The sequence below is a fragment of the Colobus angolensis genome, unplaced genomic scaffold (genome assembly GCF_000951035.1).
Source record: "Colobus angolensis palliatus isolate OR3802 unplaced genomic scaffold, Cang.pa_1.0 Scaffold25, whole genome shotgun sequence".
In the NCBI taxonomy this organism is placed as follows: Eukaryota; Metazoa; Chordata; class Mammalia; order Primates; family Cercopithecidae; genus Colobus; species Colobus angolensis.
This window is the reverse complement of record NW_012115710.1, coordinates 2,670,286-2,690,124: the sequence shown is the minus strand read 5'-3', so window position 1 is coordinate 2,690,124 and position 19,839 is coordinate 2,670,286. Positions and strand designations below refer to the sequence as shown.

General features: G+C 54.1%; 2 protein-coding genes across 4 annotated transcripts; both read right to left on the bottom strand.

The window, feature by feature from the left end:
• Nucleotides 1-94: 94 nt before the first annotated feature.
• Nucleotides 95-14,959, bottom strand: ETFB (electron-transfer-flavoprotein, beta polypeptide). Of its 2 annotated transcripts, XM_011946249.1 has the most exons (6): nucleotides 14,822-14,959; nucleotides 8,388-8,546; nucleotides 8,040-8,198; nucleotides 5,094-5,156; nucleotides 1,687-1,845; nucleotides 95-307 (listed from the first exon to the last, which is right to left on the bottom strand). In XM_011946249.1, the coding sequence occupies exons 1-6, from the start codon at nucleotides 14,876-14,878 to the stop codon at nucleotides 137-139; spliced, it is 768 nt and encodes a 255-aa protein (XP_011801639.1). In that variant the 5' UTR covers nucleotides 14,879-14,959; the 3' UTR covers nucleotides 95-136. The 2 variants fall into 2 exon arrangements, with proteins under 2 accessions (XP_011801639.1, XP_011801638.1); XM_011946248.1 differs by lacking the exon at nucleotides 14,822-14,959 and having other exon boundaries at nucleotides 8,388-9,100.
• Nucleotides 14,960-15,629: 670 nt separating this feature from the next.
• CLDND2 (claudin domain containing 2) lies at nucleotides 15,630-17,519 on the bottom strand. Of its 2 annotated transcripts, XM_011946247.1 has the most exons (4): nucleotides 16,931-17,519; nucleotides 16,408-16,548; nucleotides 15,982-16,101; nucleotides 15,630-15,744 (listed from the first exon to the last, which is right to left on the bottom strand). In XM_011946247.1, the coding sequence occupies exons 1-4, from the start codon at nucleotides 17,097-17,099 to the stop codon at nucleotides 15,671-15,673; spliced, it is 504 nt and encodes a 167-aa protein (XP_011801637.1). In that variant the 5' UTR covers nucleotides 17,100-17,519; the 3' UTR covers nucleotides 15,630-15,670. The 2 variants fall into 2 exon arrangements, with proteins under 2 accessions (XP_011801637.1, XP_011801636.1); XM_011946246.1 differs by having other exon boundaries at nucleotides 15,630-16,548.
• Nucleotides 17,520-19,839: the final 2,320 nt, after the last annotated feature.

Here is a 19,839-nt window from a genome sequence, read left to right as displayed (position 1 = left end):
TGGATCCACAGGGCCTGGCACACAAAAGACTCAAGTAAATGTTTGGTTCATTCAACATTTACTTGAATGTCTCTAGGAAATGAGTTAACAGAGATAGATGTTGAGAGTCAGTTTTATTGCCATCTCTGGGAGGGGCTCAAATCCGCCCGATCTCCTTCAGCTTGGCCACTAGGTCCTCAGTGGTTTCCACCTTGACGCCGGCTGTGCGCTGGGGCGGGTCCTCCACGCTGATCACGGACAGCTTGGAGGTCAGGTCCACGCCCAGGTCCCCAGGCTTGATCACCTCGATCTTCTTCTTCTTGGCTTTCTGCACATGGGAAGCCACTGTTCACAGGGCTGTGGAACCCCTGCCACCCTCCTGCCACCTCCTGCCCATGGGTGCCATGCCTGCAGACCAGTCCCATGGGCTGAACCCTCTGGACCCACCGACTGGCCAGGACACACAAAACTTCTCACAGGACCACACCTGGTGTGGAAAAGTCCTGCTGGCTAGGAGACTCTGGGAGGCCCAACTATTGCAGCAGTCCTTCTTTAGGTAACCAATTCAGGAAGCCCTTCACGGGCTGCAACAGACTGGCAAACCCATCCTTTTGGTAGTAATGACTCAGTGGACTTCTGGTTGAGATGACATGCTGAAGGCTCCCTATAGGCTGCGATGATACCCTGAACCCTTCCTATAGGCTGAGATGATGCCCTGAACCCTTCCTATAGGCTGAGATGATGCCCTGAACCCTCCCTATAGGCTGAGATGATGCCCTGAACCCTTCCTATAGGCTGAGATGATGCGCTGAGCCCTCCCTATAGGCTGAGATGATGCCCTGAACCCTCCCTATAGGCTGAGATGAAGCGCTGAACCCTCCCTATAGGCTGAGATGAAGCGCTGAGCCCTCCCTATAGGCTGAGATGAAGCGCTGAACCCTCCCTATAGGCTGAGATGATGCCCTGAACCCTCCCTATAGGCTGAGACGATGCACTGAGCCCTCCCTATAGGCTGAGACGATGCCCTGAACCCTCCCTATAGGCTGAGACGATGCAGTGAACACTCCCTTATAGGCTGAGACGATGGAGATGATGTAGTGAACACTCTATAATGGCTGAAATGACTCATTGAACCTTCCCCATTGGCCAAGATGATCCAATGAACTCTCCCTGTTGGTTGAAATGACACACTGAATATTCTCCATTGTCTGAGATGACTCACTAAACTGTTAATATTGGCCAAGATGACCCAGCAAACCCCTCCTACTGGCCATGATGATTAGTGAACTCTACCTGTTAGCCAAAAGACCCCATGCACCCTTCCTCGTTAGCCAAGATGATCCACACGATAACTTCACACTGGCAAAAATTACCAAGGGGACCCTCCCTAATGAACCAAGATGACCCAGTGAACTTGTTCCACTGGCTGGAATGACAGAGGGAACAATGTCTGCTACCCAGCGATGCCTTCCTACTGGCCTAGATACCAGCAAGCCCTCCCTGCTAGTCAAAGCAGCCCCTGTGAACTCTCGGTATTGGCAGAGATGACCCAGCAAACCCTCTATCAGCCAAACTCCAGGTGATGGCTTCTTGCGACCGAGACCTCCCTTGGATCCTTCCCTCCCCCGATGCGACCACCAGGGGGCACTGGGCTGGCAATGTGCTTGCCAATCCCAGGGCCTCAGTGCCCGCTGGCCAGGGCCTCACCATGATGTTGGGCAGCGTGGCATAACGGGGCTCGTTGAGCCTCAGGTCAGCTGTCACCACAGCTGGCAGCTTCAGGCGCAGGGTCTCCAGGCCCCCGTCGATCTCCCGCTCCACTTTCAACTTGTCCCCCTCCAGCGTCACCTGGGAGGCGAATGTGCCCTGGGGAGGGACAGTGTAGGAGGAGAGTGGGTGAGGCTAATTCAGGTCCAATCCGAGCAGTCCACTTATGACACTACTGAGTACACGCACGGACAAGTGAATGAATGAGGGAGCGAACAATGCAGGGTCCCATGAGGTTTAGAATCGCTCTTGTACACCTGGGAGAGCGTGACTTTCCTTTTCCTGAGAGCCACGGTGTATGTCCTGATGTCCTATGTCCTGATGCTGCCAGTGAGGCCTCCCTGCCTTCCTGACAGTGAACATGTACTGAGTGCTGGGCTCTGTGCTAAGCAACTGATGGGTCAATCATCGAATCCTCGTAGGAACTTTATGAGGTAAATGTTATTATCCCCACTTTACAGATGAGGAAAACTGAGGCAGCGAGATGCTGAGTTACATGCCCACTGCCACCCACAGCTGGTAAATCCAAAAGCTGACAATCTGACTCCCAACAGCCCCCCGTGAGGCCCCTCCACTGGGCCGACAACAGAACTGTGTGTGTCCACACTGGTCCTTAAACCACCTTCTGGGATCCCATCCTCTGGCCAGGTCCCTTTGCCTCTCAGTCCTGAATCAACATTTCCTCCCCTGGTAACTGATGCCACCTACACTCCTCTTTGTCTAACGACCTTTCTCCCTGTCCACTTATTAACATCTTTCAGGTCTTAGTGTGAACATCACATTCCTTCGTTCAGAACCTGCTCCTAATGCCCTTATGAACCTGCCCCTGGAGATACACTGTGAACACGACCAGTGAAGCACCAGCTGGGGTGGGCTCATATTCTGCCAGGGAAGACAACCAGTCACCAGGGAAACACACACACAAATGAGATCATTTCAGATCAGAAGGAATAAGAAGAAAATGAGACACATGATATGGAAGCAAGAAGGGCGCAATGTTAGAGAAGCTAGTCAGACAGTGATAAATGTTTTGAAGATAAAACAGGATCAAGGTTGTGAATGTGCTGTCCCACCCAGTAGCCACTGGCTGCGTGTGGCTGCCCAGCACTTGAAATGTGGCCAGTGCAGCTGAGGAATGAATTTTTAAATTTTATTTAAATTTAAACACTGATAATTTGGCCCGGCGCAGTGGCTTATGCCCGTAATTCCAGAGCTTTGAGAGGCCAAGGTGAGTGGATCACTTGAGGAGTTTGAGACCAGCCTGGCCATCATGGTGAAACCCCGTCACTACTGAAAATACAAAAATGATCCAGGCATGGTGATGCACGCTTGTAATTCGATCTACTTGGGAGGCTGAGGCAGGAAAATCACTTAAATTCAGGAGGCGGAGGCTACAGTGAGCCGAGATCGCGCCACTGCACTCCAGCCTGGGGACAGAACAAGACTCCACCTCAAAAAAATAAAAATAAATAAATACTGAGAATTCAAGATACATTATCATGATTGTGGGGATGATTTCATGGATGTAACACATATCAAAACTTATCAAATTTTGGAGGGCTGAGGTGAGCAGATCGCTTGAGCCCAGGAGTTCAGGACCAGCTTGGGCAACATAGTGAGACCCCCATCTCTATCTAAATAAAAGTGTTTAAGAAAAGCAAACTTCACAAATTGTGCAACTTAGATATGTGCAGTTTACTGTAGGTCAATAACTCAATAAGGCTGTTTTTTAAAAAAACAAAATAAAACAAAAACACAGATACCCAATGCAGCTACTGGAAATGCAGTTACTGGAAAACGTTTTGTTGTGAACAACTTGGGTGTGTAAATCTACTTCAACTGTCATCTTTAGGAACGTGTTTCTCATAGAAATTTAGCATCTGAATTGAGATGTCCTGTAAATATAAAATACATGCTGAATTTTGAAGATTTAGTACAAAGAAAATCCAAAAAGCATAACATACAAATGGTCCCTGGCTTATGGTGGTTTGAATTAAGATTTTTCAGTTTTCCAAAGGTGTGACAGTGGTAAGCATTCAGTGGAAACCACACTGCCAGTACCCCATACAACCATTTTGTTTCTTTAGTTCCAGTACAGTATTTGATAAATTACATGGGATATTTAGTACTGTATTATAAAATAGGCTTTATGTTAGATTATTTTACCCCACTGTAGGCTAACGTAAGTGTTGTGACATGTTAAAGGTACGCTATGATGTTTGGTAGATTAAGTATATTAAATGCATTATTTGAGTTATAATATTTTCAATTTATGATGGGTTTATCAGGACATAACTCCACTGCTGATAAAGCATATGTATCTCAATATTTTCTATGTTGATCACATGTTAAAATGATAATATTTTAGATATAATGGGGTGAAATAAAATATAATTTTATCTGTTTCTTTTTACTTTTTTATGTAGCTGTGAAAAATTTTAAATTTGTCTATGTGCCTTTCTTTCTTTTTTTTTTTTTTGAGACAGGGTTTCCCTCTTTCACCCAGGCTGGAGTGCAGTGGCATGATCCCAACTCACTGCAGTCTTGACCTCCTGGGCTCAAGGGATCCTCCCACCTCGGCCTCCTGAGTGGCTGTGACTACAGGCATGTGCCATCACACCCGGCTAACTTTTCTTTCTTGGTAGAGATGGGGTCCCACTGTGTTGCCAAGGCTGGTCTCGAACCCCTGGGTTCAAGTAATCCTCCCACCCCGGCCTCCCAAAGTGCTAGGACTATAGGTGTGAGCCACTGTGCCCAGCCTGCATTTTTTTTTCTTTTTTTGAGTCAGAGCCTCCCTCTGTTGCCAGGGTGGAGTGCAGTGGGGTGCGATCTTGCCTCACTGCAACCTCTGCCTCCCGAGTTCAAGCAGTTCTCCTCCCTCAGCCCCCTGAGTAGCTGGGACTACAGGCACACGCCACCACATCCAGCTAATTTTTAAATTTTTAGTAGAGATGGGGTTTCAACATGTTGACCACGCTGGTCTCAAACTCCTCCTGACCTCAAGTGATCTGCCTGCCTCGGCCTCTCAAAGTGCTGGGATTACAGGCGTTGAGTCACCATGCCTGGCCCCAGACTGCATTTATATTGGACTGGCATAGATGGGGATTGGGGAACCTGGAGTTGAGGGGGTGGGCATGAGTATTTCACGTAGGATGGCAAGAAAGTCCCCTTTGAAGAGGTGATACCTCAGCAGAGATCTCAAGGAGGGGAACAAGAAAGCCATGAGGCAATCTGAGGGAGCAGTGTTCCAGGAGGAGAGAACAGCAAATGCAAAGGCCCTGAGGCAGAAATGAAGTTTGAGGGATGAGGGCCTGGCCCTCAGCAGGTGCTCCCCACTCCAGCCTCACCTGTGGCCAGTCGAGAAATCCAGCTGTCATCTGCCCTGTCTGGTTACAGTCATCATCGATGGCCTGAATGGGGAGAGAGAGGAGACTGTATGACAATCAGTGGAGCTCATGGACCATTCGGGCCTCTGTCTAGAACAGGGCTTGGCAAACTTTTTCTTTCTTGTTTTTCTTTTTGAGATGGAGTCTTGCTCTGTCACCCAGGCTGGAGTGCAATGGTGCAATCTTGGCTCACTGCAACCTCCGCCTCTCGGGTTCAAGCAATTCTCCTGCCTCAGCCTTCTGAGTAGCTGGGATTATAGGGTGCCCACCACCACGCCCAGCTAATTTTTGTATTTTTAGTAGAAACGAGATTTCAACATGTTGGCCAGGCTGGTCTTGAACTCCTGACCTCAGATGATCCCCCAGGCACGAGCCACCATATCCAGCCGGGCTGGCAAAATGCAGTAAATATTTTAGGCTTTGCAGGTCATACAGTCTCTGTCACAGTGACTCAGCTCTGCTGTTGTAGTGCACAGGCAGCCATAAATAGTATGTACATGAATGTATGTGGTGATGTTCCAATATAGCTTTATTTACAAATCAGAGGTCGCTATGGACCATAGTTCACTGATTTTTGGTCTAGAACGATCCCCTCACTTGGGCCCAGAGATAAGCAGCCACTTGTCCAGGGACATGTGGGGCCACCTGGCATTCCTGTCGCCAAGTCTCTGCCTTCTGTATAAAGCCTCTCAGGAATCCCGCCCTATGTGGCCCCTGGGCAGCTGCATGAAGAGGATCTGGGCCAGTGAGGACACTCTAGCCCCAACCCCAGTGATTGGTTCAGGGAGGGGCACATGACTCAAGCTGCACCAAAGAAGAGTAAGCCCTGGGAGTTTGCTGGAGCCCTTGGGAAAGAGGCTCCTTTCTTTCTGCTGGGGTCCCTGGGCCGGTGGGATCTGAGCTTGGAGATGCAGACAGTGAAGCCAAGGTAGACGGGAGCCTACAGCTCATGTGTGACCCTGGATCAAGCTGTGCCTGAAGCCCCCGATTTACATGAGCTAATAAATTCACTTTCTGGCTTAAGCCAGTTTGAGTTGTGAATCTGTTTCCTAGAACAAACAGCATCATGACCAGTTCATCCGGCATTTCCCCAGCTGGAGGTCCTGGCCCCAGGAACTGTCCCTGGCCCAGGACAGGTAGGACATCGGAGTCTGAGAACCACCAGCAAATGCAGGGGACTACTAAGGCCACGCTTCCAACACCTCAGCCTCTACAGCCCCACCCAGGTAGCCCCACCCTTTTTGGCCTGTTCTCCAGGTAGGCCCTTCTGCCACAGTTGGCTGATCTGTACTCTGATGCCCCTGCTGTTCGTAATCTCTCTTTGCTTTCTTCTGACTTTCTCAGGGCTGGGCAGGACACCCAGTGACCTATCTGGACCCACCAGCCTCCTCTTTGTCCCAGAACTGACCTGGCCCTGGGATCTCCATCTCTCTCCGGGGGCCCCAGCTCTACCTGAGCCTGCTGTGCTCTGCTGTCTCCGTGCCCTGCTTGACATACCTTTGCCATCTTTGGTCTTTCTTCTCAGCCTCCATCCCTAATTCCCTGCCTCTTCTCACTCCCATCTGCCTGTGGTTCTTCTGACGTCCCTCTTCTGTCCTTCCCCTGGTTGAGGCCATGAGGTGTGTCCTCAAATGAGATGAGCTACCCCTGAGGAGAGGTGGTGCCCCAGGGTCTCCTGGGGAAACAGATGAGCCCCATGTACCTGTCTCAGTGGGGAGCACCAGTGTGGCAGGGAAGGTTCTGGTCGGGTCCTCACCGAGCCCTAACCTCCTTCCCTAACTCCTGGCCTCCAATCTCCCCTTCCAGTCCATTCTCGAAGCCCAGGGAGGCTTTTTCTGCACCTAGTGCTGATCCCACCCCTCTTCTGCTCACAGACCTCCCATAGCTCCCTGGCCACCTGCTGTCTCACCCCACATCTCCACCACCCTCCTCCCGAGCAGGGATGAGCAAGAGGGCACAGGGAGAGCGGACCACAACTACCTGCTTGCCCAGCAGCACCAGGTCCACCTTCTCCTGCTCTGCCAGCTTAGCCAGGACCCCAGCCACCTGCAGTGCCCTCCAAAATTCTCAAGTCTCTGTTTCAAGGCCAGGACTGTCTCCTGAATCTGCATCAATGTCTCCTGGGCTCTTCACACTCCCCGTGTAGGATCCTCCTCTAACCTCCTGTTCTTCCTGGGTTTCCCACCTGTGTTACCAAGGTAGACCCAGGCACTGTCCTTGCCTCCTCCCTGCCCTCCCTCCCCATGCTAAGCCCAGTCTCTCCTGCCACATCACGTCTCTGCTCTGTCCCGACACCTTAGGCCGAGGCCTCATTCTCCCCACGTGACCATCACCTCGGCCTCCCAGCCTCTAAACTCAACCAAAAGGATCTTTCTTCTTTTTTTCTTTTTTTTTTTTTTTTTTTGAGACAGAGTCTCGCTCTGCTCCCAGGCGGGAGTGCAGTGGTGCCTGGAGTGCAGTGGTGCGATCTTGGCTCACTGCAACCTCCACCTCCCAAGTTCAAGTGATTCTCATGCCTCAGCCTCCCAAGTAGCTGGGATTACAGGTGCACGCCACCACACCCGGCTAGTTTTTGTATTTTTAGAAGAGATGGGGTTTCACCGTGTTGGCCATGCTAATCTCAAACTCCCAACCTCAAGTGATCCACCCGCCTCAGCCTCCCAAAGTGCTGCGATTACAGGCATGAGCCACCGTGCCTGGCCCAAGAGGATCTTTCTAACACCCAGAGGGACTCTGTCCTCCCTGCTCAAACTCTCTGTCAGGAGGGTCAGCAAAGTCCCAAGCTGCTCAGCCTGGAGTGGCTGAATGTCCTGGCCCTGGCCACCTGCTGTCTCACCCCACATCTCCTCCACCCTCCTCCCAAGCAGGGATGAGCAAGGGGGCACAGGGAGGGCTGACCACAGTTACCTGCTTGCCCAGCAGCACCAGGTCCACCTTCTCCTTCTCTGCCAGCTTGGCTAGGACCCGAGCCACCTGCAGGGGACCCAAGTGTTCTGCTTCTGCTGGGGGCACCTCCACGTGGATACCTCGGTCTGCACCCATAGCCAGGGCAGTACGAATGGTCTCCTGCCGAGGACAGAGGGGCTTGACTTGGCTATCCTCAGGGCGACCCAGGAGTCTGGCCCCCAGCCCCTCCTCCCTCAGACCCAGGAGTCCAGATCCCCATCCCCTCCTTCCTCACACCCAGGAAACCAGGCTATCAGCCCCTCCTCCCTCAGACCCAGAGTCCAGCCCCCTCCCCAAGACCCTGAGCACCTGGCACTGTGCGGGCCCACAGCTGACGGCGATGACCTCCTTCACCAGCTTCTTCTCCTTGAGCCGCACAGCCTCCTCCACTGCGATCTCACAGAAGGGGTTCATGGAGTGCTTCACGCCATCTGTGACCACACCGGTCCTGTCAGGTTTCACTCGGATCTGCTCAGCAGGAGGGGAGGGGGCGGGGTCAGGAGGAAACAGGCAAGAAGGTGGGGGCCTCAGCGCCAACCCTGTCCCAGGCTGGATGAGGACAACAACAGCCTGGAAAGGGGCAGGGCCTTGTCCGGGGTCACACAGCTTCAGGGACAGAGCTGGGTTAGAGCTTGTGGGCAGGGGCAGGTCACCCCGTCTCCTTCTCTCATCCAGCCATTCCTGGGTACCAGGGACATCTGACTTGATCATCCCTACTGTGTCACTGCTCCTCTCAGGCCTGAAAAGAGTGTTTCTCAAATTTACAGTATTTATGGGAACCCATAGAGGTGCATTTTACCATATCTCCAAGTGTATATAAATACATAACACACTGATACAGAAACACAAAAGAGGAGAAGAAAAGGAAAAATAAGTTAAGTAGACAGTTAAGGCTGGTCCTCAGAGAAGCAGCCTGCCTGAAAAATCACAGCTACAGGCAACAACAGAGCAGCCTGAGGAAAACTCAGGCTGCACCTGTACAGACAAGCAGGCAGGTCCAGCACAGAAGCCTTTTGTTCTTTGTGTGATTGACAGGCTCCCAGGAAAAGTTCCCTCCCCTTTTCAGGCATGTACCTTGTGGTCTCTGTGGGAACTTGCACAGGGAGGGGCGGAGCTTACCTAAAACAAACCCAGGGTTACACAAGAGAAGCAGAGCTTTGTGCTTGCCTAAAGACATACCCACAACTACACAGATAACGGAGAGTTATGCAGACAGCTTTACAGATAAGATACTCAAACAGCTACAGAGATGAGAGGAGTTTCTTATAAAAGCTTTTGGAATCAACTGTAAAAACGGCGACACGCATGGGCTCCCCTCTCCTCTGCGGAGAGCTTTCTTCTTTTGCTTATTAAACTTTCGCTCCAACGAAATGGGTGGCAAACCCCACCCATTTGCTTCTGTACATCGTTTTTGTCTCTCCTGGGCCCTACTATGTGCCTGGCTCTAAGCTGGATCCTGGGGGCACCATCATGTGCCAGGGAGAGAGGCTTCCGGTGTGGACCAGGCTGTAGCGTGACCAATAACCACCTTCCTATTAGTTTCTCTCAGCTGCCATAACAAATCACCACATACTTGATGGCTTAGAATCTTACAGCTCTGGAGGCCAGAAGTCCAGAGTCAGTTTCACCAGGGTGAGACCAAGGGGTCTGCAGGCCCTGGGGGGAGCACGTTTCTTGCCTCCTCCAGCTTCTGCTCTGACACTCCCTGGCTTGTGGCTGCATCGCTTTATCTTCAGTGCCAGCATCCTCAGCTCTGTCTCCATGCGGCCTTCTCCTCTCTCTGTGTGTCTAGTCTTCCTCTGTCTCTCTCTTATAAGGACTCTTGAGATGGCATTTAGGGCCCACCTAAATAATCCAGGATAATGCCCCCATCTCAAGATGCTTAATTGAATCACATCTGCAAAGACCCTGTTTCTATTTTTTTTTTCCAGATGGGCTCTCGCTCTGTCACCCAGGCTGGACTACAGTGGTGAAAGCTCGGCTCACTGCAACCTCTGCCTCCCGGGTTCAAGCAATTCGCATGCCTCAGCCTCCCAAGTAGCTGGGATTACAGGCATGCGTCACCACACCCAGCTAATTTTTGTATTTTTAGTAGAGACAGGGTTTTACCATGTTGGCCAGGTCTCAAACTCCTGACCTCAGGTGATCTGCCCTCCTCGGTCTCCCGAAGTGCTGGGATTCCAGGCGTGAGCCACCGCGGCCAGCCTGCAAAGACCCTGTTTCTAAGTGATTTTCCCTTCTCAGGTACCAGGGATTGAAACCTGGCTGTTTTAGAGGGTATTTCTTGGCCTACCACAATCCTCTTTCTTTCTTTTTTTTTTTTTTTTTTTTTTTTTTTTTTTGAGATGGAGTCTTGCTCTGTCATCCAGGCCAGAGTGCAGTGGCGTGATCTCGGCTCACTACAACCTCCGCCTCCCCAGTTCAAGCCATGCTCCTGCCTCAGCCTCCGGAGTAGCTGGGATTACAGGCGCCCACCACCATGCCCGGCTACTTTTTTGTATTTTTAATAGAGACAGGGTTTCATGATGTTGGCCAGGCTGGTCTCAAACTCCCGACCTCCAGCGATCCACCCACCTCGGCCTCCCGTGTTAAAATTGTGTTCATCTTCATTGCTGAGATTTGGGGCACCCTTTTAATTTTGTGCTCTGGGTAAGGGACTCCCTGGCTTTGCCCCAATCCCAGCCCCGCCTCCAGCCACTCCTGTCTCTGCTGCATGCTCCATCCATGCTGGACTCCAGTGTCACTGTGTGCCAGACACTGTTCCAAGGGCTTATTTAGACTGGACGCGGTGGCTCCAGCCTGTAATCCCCACACTTTGGGAGGCCAAGATGGGCAGATCACCTGACGTCAGGAGTTCAAGACCGGCCTGACCAACATCATGAAACCCTGTCTCTACTTAAAATACAAAAATTAGCCGGGTGTAGTGGCGCACACCTGTAATCCCTACTACTCAGGAGGCTGAGGCAGGAGAATCACTGCAGGCGGAGGCTGCAGTGAGCCGAGATTGTGCCACTGCACTCCAGCCTGGGTGACAGAGCGAGACTCCATCTCAAACAAACAGAGAAAGAAACTCCAAGGGCTTATTTAATTTTCATTACAACTCAGTAAAGTATATTACCATTATCCCCACTGTACAGAGTAGAAAAATAACGCTCAGAGTGGTGGGGCAATTTCCTCAAGGTCACACAGCAGGAAGTGGATGCAGGCGCTGGGCTCGGAGTCTGAGGTCTGAACTATTCTAGCAGTGCACCCAGTCTCAGGAAGCAGTGACCACATCAAACTGTCTTCCCCACACGTGGGGCACAAATTCCAGAAGTGGCGACAGACACCAGAGCAATCAATAAGTAAATGACACTGTGGATTACAAAGTGTCCACATCAGCTTCCCTCTGGGGACAAGCTGGGCTCTCAGAGGGTGCCCCCTGCTCCCGCCTCTTTCGTGGAGAATGTGAGCCACTCCCTCCACTCAGTTAGGTTGGCTCCTTGAACTTTCATCTCTAGCAAACACACTTTCCTCTCCTTTCCTAGTTGCAAAGTATAGGGGAAAACACAGCAAAACACAGGGACTCCGGGGCCTGTGATTTTAAGGAGGCAAACAGGGAAGTCCTCCCAGAGAAGGTGATGTTTGCCCAGGGAGCTGAAAGAGGTCAGGGAGTGAGCGTGTGATTCTGGGAACAGAGGTGGATCAGACATGGCCCTCTCTGCAGGGAGCTACCCACCTGGGGATGATAGAGTAGGGCAGTGGGGAACATGGGGTCAACAGAGGATCCCAATCCAGTCTGGCGAGGGCTGATGGAAGCAAACCTAGGGACTGCAGCAGCCCCCAGGGGTATATCAAGGCAGCCTGAGGGTGTAGGGTCAGGGGCTTCCTGGAGGAGGCGATGCCAGAGAGAATCACTACATTGGTTTTATTGTTTGTTTGTTTGTTTGTCTGAGACTGAGTCTAGCTCTGTCACCCAGGCTGGAGTGCAGGGACACGATCCCGGCTCACTGCAACCTCTGCCTCCCAGGTTCAAGCGATTCTCCTGCCTCAGCCTCCTGAGTAGCTGGGATTACAGACACGTGCCACCACGCCTGGCTAATTTTTAAATTTTTAGTAGAGATGGGGTTTCACCATGTTGGCCTGGCTGGTCTCAAACTCCTGACCTCAGCTGATCCACTCACCTCGGCCTCGCAAAGTGCAGGGATTAGAGATGTGAGCCATTGCACCTGGCCGAGAATCATTAGATTTTGACATAATCCATGAGTTGGAGTTGGGCAGGATAAAGGATAGAAAGCAGAGGTAGGAGGGTGGTGCCGGAAGAAGGCATGGAACGGGCGAGCCGCGGCCTGGTCTGTCAGGACAGGAGGAGTAGGTCGCAGTGGTGGAAGCACAAAGAGTAAGGGAGGGTCCAAGGAGGGAAGTGGACAGCTGAAGCAGACCACGAAGAGGAAGCTGGACCACAAAGCATCCCAAATGCCAGGCAGAGGGGCTGCGACTCTGTCCTGAGGGTGCTGGAGAGCCACAGGCAGGCTGGGAGCAGGGGAGAGCAGGGTCAGCTCTGAGTGAAGAAAGGCCCCTAAGAATGGGTAGAGGTGGGCTGAGCAGGAGAGACTGGGAGCGAGGGAGGACTGGGGTGAGAGTCCAGGTGACACAATGGGACCAACAGACAACAGGGCAGGAAGGGCGGTGGCCGGTGGGGGGCGGGGTGGAGAACTGACAGCTTTGGGAGGAGAAGGGAAAGGGGGTGGGGCACTGCCCAGGTCTAATCTGGTGCTTAGGAAGCTGGCAGGGTCTGAATCACTCATTTGTTCTGAAAAGGACATCAACAGACACATCCAGTGAGACAGGATGTAACGCAGGGAGCCCTGGGGCACTGTGGGAGGGGAAGGCAGCACCCTCCGGAAAGGACAGGAGCTGACTCAACACTGCCTTCACGCTTCCCCTCTGTTCTCTCCCTGAGCATACCAGAGACATCCATGTGCCAGGCCCTGTGCTGAGTGATGCTGGGACCAGAGCTGAGTCAAAACGTGGGCCTGCACCATGGGGGAGACAGATCCAATCCCAGACATGCCAGGCAGGGAAGGCCAGGGCTGGGATAGAGGATGCCCAGGGGGCTGTAGGAGTCCAAAGATGTGACAGTAACCAACAGTCAGAGCAGGGAGGAAACCAAGTGTTGGGACCCAGGACCCCAAGAGGAATGTGTCTCAAAAGGGCTGGAGGCGACATCCCTGTCATGTGCTGTCAGAGGCGTCATTAGGACGGGGGGCACTGAGGGAGATGGGAGAGCAGAGTCTAGAGCCAGACTTGCCCAGGGTTTTGATTGTAACTCTGCCACTTACTGGCTGGGAGATCTGACAGGCCTCAGTTTCCTCATCTATCCAATGGAATTAATAGTACAAAGGGTCAGCCGGCACGGTGGCTCACGCCTATAATCCCAGCACTTTGGGAGGCCGAGGCGGGTGGATCACCTGAGGTCTGGGGTTTGAGACCAGCCTGGCCAGCATGGTGAAACTCCATCTCTACTAAAAATACAAAAAATGAGCCGGGTGTGGTTGTGCATGCCTGTAATCCCAGCTACTTGGGAGGCTCAGGTAGGAGAATCACTTCAACCAGGGAGGCGGAGGTTGCAGTGAGCTGAGATTGCACCATTGCACTCCAGCCTGGGCAAAATGAGCAAAACTCCGTCTCAAAAAATAAAAATAAATAATAAATAATACAAAGGATACTGAAAGGACTGAATGGGTTAATCTCTACAACGGACTTGGAAGGATGCCTGGCACGTAAACACCCACTAAATGCTGGCTGCTATGACCACTGACGCTTTCATGCTCAAGTCTGGCTCCTGTACCCTCTTCCCCAGCCCACTCCCTAAGCAGGCAGGGGCAGTATCAGTGTCAACTTTGTGACCCTGGTTTTGCCCACCCTGAGGCCTCCAGGGTGCCAGGCCCCATGCTAGGTAATGCTGGGGACACAGAGATAAGTCCCCAGGCTGATGGGAAGGACAGATGTGGATGGACAGTCACCATCTTCAGTCCAGTTCAGGCCAAGCATTGAGAGAAACGGGCCTGAGAGACCGTGTCTGATTCACCTCCGTCCACACCAGCCTCCCTCTGGGCTCAAGCCAGGTGCTCAGAGAGTGCCCTCCCCCACCTCTTTCATGGAGAATGTGAGCTATCCCCAGCTCAGGCAGGTTGGTTCCTTGAACTTTCACCTCTAGCAAACACACTTCTCTCTCCCTAGCTAGAGCCTCCTGGCTCACCCTGTGGCTATGGAGGGTGGCAAGCAGCTTCTGGGGCCCCACAGGGCCCTGTCTGACTCCCTATAGCATATTTTGGGTAATAGTACAAAGGTAAGCAATGCAGCCCAGTGGGTGAAAGCAGTCAGAGGAACCTGGATAGAACTCTCGGCTCTGCCCTTCACAGAGAGCTGGGTGACCGCTCTGTGCCTCAGTTTCTCCGTGCGTTAAACAGGGACCATGACTTCTTCCAGTGGGTAAGAAATGGAGAAAGCAACTCACTCTGAACAGTTATCAAGAGAGTGAATCCAGAACGAGGGAAAAGAGAACATGGCCGTGACACCGGAGGGATCGGATGTCAGAACTTCACTCTTTTGATTTTTGCCGTCAGGTGTGACTTTGACGTATGGGGGTTAGAGCGGCAGAGGTCGGGGGTTACAAGAAGACCCCCACCCAGTGTGCGCTCGTGGCCCCGGAAGCACATGGCTGCGGGACTCAGGGATGTGGGAGAGGGGGGCCCGGTCACCTTCACGGCGTAGTCGATGACCCTCTTGACAGCTACGAGCGCGCGCAGCTCCGCCATCTTCCCGCCGCAGCCACCTACAGGGTCAGCCCGCACCCTCAGTCGCTTCTTCCAGACACCCGACCCCACCCCGCCCCTCTCTGCGCCTGCGCGCAGCACGGTCAGCCAGTCAACCACTGCAGAGCCCGCCTCCCCGACAGAGGACCAATCGAGAGGCCGGAGGGAAGGGCGGTGTGGCAAGCAACGCAAACCAATGGGAAGCGGATCTCGGGGAGCCAGCCGGACCCCGAGAGGGAAGGAAAGGCCTGGCCGAGGGGGCAGGGCAGAGAACTAGGGGAAAGGTCGTGCACTGGAGGGAATCGCGCCCGGAGTTTATAGATCCTCCCGGTCCTATAAACGCTTCCCGGTATCCCCGGATCTGCTCTCCCTCTCCAGATCCCCCACTTCTTTCCGGCCTCTCCAAGTTGCAGTACTCGTATTCCCACGCCTCTGAATCCTCGCGTGTCGGTCTCTCTCCATCCCCGTGTTCCCTTTCCTTTCCATATCCGTATCCTCCCCTGTCCATGTCTCTACTTCACCTCCATGTTGTCCCCACAGCCCCTCCACACCCTCTCCAAAAGCCCACGTCCCATCCTGGCCCCGCCCCTCCCACATGTCCCTGTTCCCATCCCAATCCGTGGAGACTTGTGTCTCCATGTCTGTGTCTCCCCGTCTCCACGTTCGTGTCCTTATGTCCTCCCTGAGTCTCTATGCAACCCCGTGCCTGCGTCCCCACGACCCCCAGAAAAGCACGCGGAGCCGCAGCGCTAAAAAAAAAAGCCGTTCCTTTATTCTGCCCCAGGCAGGCTGCAGTCACAGACACACGGGGAATCCACTGATGGCGTCGGTGCTCTGCATGATCATATCTGCCAGCAGAAAGCAGAAGCCTGGGGGGAAGGGGACGCGGGGCGGGAAAAGGTGGGCCCTGGGGCGGATGGCCTGGCGGGCCCCGGGGACTGGGGTTTCGGGCTCCAAGGGGGTCTCTGCCGGGTCTGCGGGAGTCGTTAGTGTGTTGGGGAGTCCCTGAGAGGTCCCCGGGGTTTACTGGAAGGGCAGCTGGGGAGCCTCTGGGGTGAGGGTCTTCTGGGCAGTCTCCTCCACCCTCTTCCCGCTGTGCAGGTTACCCGCGAGAATTGAGAAGGGTAAGGCCAGCCACCCAGAAAAATAGGACCAAGAGAAGAAGACGTTGTTCTTCCACGCGTTCTTCACCGTGTAGCCTATCAAGGCGGTCAGCAGCAGCAGTCCTGGGCCCCGCCCAGCCGCAGGATGAGCTAGCTGGGCCTGGTGGGGCTGCACCCAGGCCACGCCCCTACAGACCCGCCCCCTTCTATCAGACCACGCCTATCGGCTCTCGGCCTGCCTCTGGCCCAGGCCCCTTCCGGCACCTCCCGCTCTGAACTCTGTCTCGAGCCCCGCCCACCTCTCTCGGCTTCTTCCAGCCCCGCCCCTCGGATCCCTGACGCGTACCTCAAGCCCCGCCCCTGGTGACCAGGCCCCTCCATCACCCCAGGCCCGCCCCGCCTGCCGGCCCGGGGGGGCTGCAGTCTCACCGCCGAGGAAGAGGAAGGCGCTCGTGGTCTGGCCCCGCAGCGACTCGCCCTCGTGGCACCGAATCCGCAGTCCCATCACCATGCCCACCACGCCGACACCCACCGCTAGCACCATGCACGCCGCAGTCACGGCCAGCGTGGCTGGGGAGAGCGGGAGCATCAGCCCCCGCGGGCGTCGCTCCAGCCGCTACGGGTTTGGCCGCAACCGGAAGCTCTCCTGTCTCCTCCCCCCAACCCGGTGTGTGACCAGGAACCGAGTTCCCCTGACCCGGAGTCAGGCGTTTGGACGGAGACTTGGAGGTCACATCAGGACCTGAGGTTACTGCCGCGACCGGGACGGGGAGGGGGTCAGGGACAAGCCCACAAGTCGAGGGGCGGGGTTCGTGGCGGCTTCGGCCGAGGAGGGACAGCTGCAACTGAGCCCGGGGTGGAAGGGGTGGGCGTCTCGCTATGGGCCCAGCAGTGTGTCCCGAGCCCTGGGAGTCTGAAGTGCCCTCTGACATCTGGGCGGGCGGAGCCTCACTCTGGCAGGCGATGTTGGAGCAGATGCCGTGGTTGCATTCCTGCCACAGGCCACTGTGGCCCTCTTGTTGGCGGGTCCAGTAGTTGGTGGCCGTGGAGAGCACCATGAGGACGTTGGCCACGAGGCTGAGCAGAATGCCCCCTCTCTGGAGGCTCCGCTTCACCCCCATGCCACTGAGGCTGCAGCCGGGGGCCACAAGGGCAGGATGGGCCCAGGCCCTTCCTACCCCGAGGCCCCCAGCTTAGGAGCCCGCTTCCTCCACACTCCTCCCCTAGTACTCCTGCCTGAGGTCCCTGCTTCTGGGAACCTGAAGACCCCCCTCCCTCAACAAGCATGCCTGGGGACCCACAACCTCCTCCCTCCAGACCTCGTTCCCCTTCCTGGGAACCCTGAGACTTCCCCTGAGAGGCCTCTGAGACCTTCACCACAGGCTTTGCTGTGAGGAACCTGTCTTCCCAGAGATGTCTCCCCACAGCGGAATGCCCCTTCAGCCTGTTCAGTGCCCTCCCCAGAGACCCCTCCACACACGCCCACCTAAGTAACTCACACTCAGCGCCCTAGGGCTCCTTAGACATGGAGCCCAGAGAGATGGGGGGAGGGAGGCTGGGTCTCTGTGAGGCCAGGGGTTCCAGAATCCCCTCCCCAGTGGCTGTTTAAAGGGATATTCACTCCCCCCACAACCATACACATACACCCCAGCAGCTCGCAACTTAGTGACAGCTTAGATTCAGACAGCAGCTTTGGGGGCCATTCCATGGTAGGCCAAGTCCTTCTTTTATCATTATTATTATTATTATATGATCTCGGCTCACTGCAACCTCCACCTCCTGGGTTCAAGCAATTCTTCTGCCTCAGCCTCCCAAGTAGCTGGGACTACAGGCACACACCACCATGTCTGGCTAATTTTTGTATCTTTAATAGAGACGGGGTCTCACCATATTGGCCAGGCTGGTCTCGGCCTCCTGACCCCGTGGTCTGCCTGCCTCAGCCTCCCAAAGTGCCGGGAATACAGGTGTGAGCCATCTCTCTCTTCCAGGCTGGAGTGCAGTGGCACCATCACAGCTCACTGCAGCCTTGAACTCCTGGGCTCAAGGAAACCTCCTGCCTCAGCCTCCCGAGTAGCTGGAACTACAGGCATGTGCCACCACACCTGGCTAATTTTCTTAAGATTTTTTGTAGAGATGGGGTCTCACTGCGTTGCCCAAGCTGGTCTCAAACTCGTGGGCGCAAGCAATCCTCCTACCTTGGCCTCCCAAAACACTGACATTATGGGTGTGAGCCACCACTCCCAGCCCTTTCTTAGAAACTTCTCTTACCTTGGCCAAGCGCACAGTAGCTCATGCCTATAATCCCAGCACTTTAGGAGGCCGAGGTGGGCAGATCACCTGAAGTCAGGAGTTTGAGACAAGCCTGACCAATGTGGCAAAACCCTGTCTCTACTAAAAATACAAAAATTAACCAGGCTAGCCGGGAGTGACGGTGGGTGCCTATAATCCCAGCTACTTGGGATGCGGGGCAGAAGAATCACTTGAACCCGGGAGATGGAGGTTTCAGTTAGCTGAGATCGTGCCATTGCATTGTAGCCTGGGCGACAGAGCAAGACTCCATCTCAAAAAAAAAAAAAAGAAGACAACAAAATTAGCCAGGTGTGGTGGTGCATGCCTGTAATCCCAGCTACTTGGGAGGCTTAGGGAGGAGAACTGCTTGAACCCAGGGGGCGGAGGTTGCAGTGAGCTGAGATCACACCATTGCACTCCAGCCTGGGTGATAGAACCAGACTCTGTCTCAAAAAAAAAAAAAGAAACTTCTCTTCCCTTGACATTCTAGGCACCCCAGAAGCTTTCCAGGTCCCCAGCTATCTAACTGCAGACTTCTGCTCCTCTGCCTTCTCCCCTTCACTTGTAAATCTGGGTAACCCTTGAAGCTCCACCCTGCACTCTCTTGCCAGGCAAGCCTCCTCACTGCCAAAGTTTGAGTGCTCCTTAATGCTCCATCCAAAACTCTATCTCCAACCCAAGGTCTCTCCCCTGAGCCCGACTCAAGTTCTCACCTGCTCCTGGCTGCCCCTCAGGGCCTTAATCGTCAACCATATTCCATCTGAGCTTAGTGTCTTCCACCATATTAGGGATGGCCTTGCCATCCCATCCAGTTCATCGAGCCAGACCCTTAGGCACTGTCCTCACCTTCTTCTTGTCCCTCACCCTGAAAACCCTTGGGTCCCCAAGTCCTGCTCCTCCTGCCCCTGAATCTGTCCGGCTCATTCCCTCCTTTCCTGGTTCCAGGTCAGGCCTCATCATGTCCCACCTGTTGCATTGCCAAATTCCTCCCTGACTTTCTGGCCTCCCCTTCATGTCTACAGGGGAGTCTGTCTGGCACCCAGAGCTGACATTGTCCCTCCCGTGCCCACAATTTTTTCCCAACTCCCCATCATGCTCAAGAGAAAATCCAGCATGACATTAGAGGCCATAACCCCCACCTGCCTCTCCCTCTTCATTTTCCATCTCCCGCCTCCAGCATTCTATATCCTGGCCGTACATTACCATTCTTCATTCCCACAAGACTCCTGACTTTTCTGCACGTTCGTCTTTGGGCCCCTCTGCCTGGATATTACCTTTCCTTGGCCCTTAAGAAGCCCCTAAGGCCAGGCGCGGTGGCTCACGCCCGTAATCCCAGCACTTTGGGAGGCCAAGGCGGGCGAATCACAAGGTCAGGAGATCGAGACCACGGTGAAACCCCGTCTCTATTAAAAACACAAAAAATTAGCCGGGCGCGGTGGCGGGCGCCTGTAGTCCCAGCTACTCAGGAGGCTGAGGCAGGAGAATGGCCTGAACCCGGGAGGCGGAGCTGGCAGTGAGCCGAGATTGCGCCACTGCACTCCAGCCTGGGCGACAGAGCGAGACTCCGCCTCA